Source organism: Pterocles gutturalis, unplaced genomic scaffold, assembly GCF_000699245.1.
Source record: "Pterocles gutturalis isolate BGI_N339 unplaced genomic scaffold, ASM69924v1 Scaffold10127, whole genome shotgun sequence".
Classification (NCBI taxonomy): domain Eukaryota; kingdom Metazoa; phylum Chordata; class Aves; order Pterocliformes; family Pteroclidae; genus Pterocles; species Pterocles gutturalis.
In genome coordinates this window covers 1-1,998 of record NW_010107950.1, presented here as the reverse complement: position 1 = coordinate 1,998, position 1,998 = coordinate 1, and the positions used below count along the sequence as shown (strand labels likewise).

The window sequence follows — 1,998 nt, the reverse complement described above, 5'->3', positions numbered from 1 at the left end:
GTGTGTGTTTGGTGTCCCCTGTGTACACCTAACAAATCAGACATGGGGGCACCCCACTTTCAGAGTCTAAATTCAGGAGATACTCAAACCCAGACAAGAAGTGAACTCTTTTGTGGACTTTCCCATAGTGTAAATATGGAACATCCTACCCCCTGCCTTGGCCTCCCCAGTTAAAGTAAGCACTGATGACCAATCTCAGCTACCTAAAGACATACAGATTTTGATTAATTCTCTTGAACCTCCATCCTGTGTTTCACTCCAGGTTTTATAGTCACAAGTCCATTAAAAAAAAAAGTCTCTGAGTCTAATTCGTATCCTTCAAGAGAGAATCTGAGGAGAGGATGACCATACTGACCTCAAATATTGTACTTTCTGATCAAAGTGCATTATAGACTTGTGGGAAGCCTTCGTAGTATATTCAATCACAGCAGTAATTCTGTAAGTAAGCAGAAGATTTTAGTCACCTATGAAATCAGACATGTTTTGTAAGAAACAGACTCATTATATATTAAACACAGCATATTTACCAAATAGAAATTTCAGTGGTGTTCTCTTAACAAAGGATGCCTCTCCTGAATGATAACAGGTGTCTTCATTGCTTTTTGAGTCAAAGGGAAAGAAGAGAAATTGGAACCTTAAAGAATCAATCTCTACAATGGCTCCTGAATAGCCACTTAATGATACAATCTGTTTTTTGTTTGTTTGTTTTACTACAGAATTAGAACAAAGATGGGCAGATAAGAAAACTATTGAGCATCTCCAAGGAACCAGAAACCAGTATGACAGAAAATATGAAATCTCTCAGAAACTTTTTTCTTTACAAGTGTCTGTTTGCATTAACTTTTTGGAACCATGTCAGCCCATCTGTGGAAAATGAACTCTTTACATCTGTTTCTAATGATTTTCCAGAAGATGGTTCTGACAAAAAAATCAACAGCCTGACACTCCCATATACCAATAGGTATCGGTCCAAAGCTAATTTTGATTGGATTGTGATACAAAATACTACAGAAAGCCTGTCATTGTCAGAAATCACAAATGGCAATGTGAAAAAATTAGTATCTTTGTTGTCTAATTTCAGACCAGGCTCCAGGTTACAAAATCTGACACTTACAAATGTGTCAGTGGACTGGAATGCTCTTATGGAAATTTTTCAGACTGTATGGCACTCATCCATTGAATACTTCAATATTAACAGTGTAACACAATTGTCGGTCATCAAAGGCTATGATTTTAACTATTCAGGTACTTCTATGAAAGCACTGACAATGAAGAAAGTTTTAATCACAGATCTGTACTTCTCGCAGGATGACTTATACAAAATATTTGCAGACATGAATATTGCAGCCTTGACAATAGCTGAATCAGAGATGATACATATGCTGTGTCCTTCGGCAAACAGTTCCTTTATATATTTAAACTTTTTAAAGAACGATTTAACAGATCTTCTTTTTCAAAAATGTGACAAATTAATTCAACTGGAGACATTAATATTGCAGAGGAATAAATTTGAAAGCCTTTCTAAAGTAAGCTTCATGACCAGCCGTATGAAATCACTGAAATACCTGGACATGAGCAGCAACTTGCTGCATCACGATGGAGCTGATGTGCAATGCCAATGGGCTGAGTCTCTGACAGAGCTGGACCTGTCCTCAAATCAGTTGACGGATGCCGTGTTTGAGTGCTTGCCAGCCAACACCCAAAAACTCAACCTACAAAACAATCAGATCACTAGTGTCCCCAAGGGGATGGCTGAGCTGAAATCCTTGACAGAGCTGAACCTGGCGTCGAACAGGCTGGCTGACCTGCCGGGGTGCAGTGGTTTTATGTCTCTGGAGTTCCTGAACATAGAGATGAATTCAATCCTCACCCCATCTGCTGACTTCTTCCAGAGCTGCCCAAGGGTCAGGGAGCTACAAGCTGGGCACAACCCGTTCAAGTGTTCCTGTGAGCTGCAAGATTTTATCCGTCTGGAGAGGCGGTCTGGGGGGAAGCTGT

At 39.7% G+C, this 1,998-nt stretch overlaps 1 protein-coding gene across 1 annotated transcript; it reads left to right on the top strand.

The window, feature by feature from the left end:
* Window positions 1–720: 720 nt before the first annotated feature.
* On the top strand, window positions 721–1,994 carry LOC104458591 (toll-like receptor 6; the record flags this gene model as incomplete). Its single annotated transcript, XM_010072436.1, has 1 exon — window positions 721–1,994. A coding segment is annotated over exon 1 (1,215 nt), but the record flags the coding sequence as incomplete, so codon positions are not given.
* Between the last annotated feature and the right edge of the window lie 4 nt (window positions 1,995–1,998).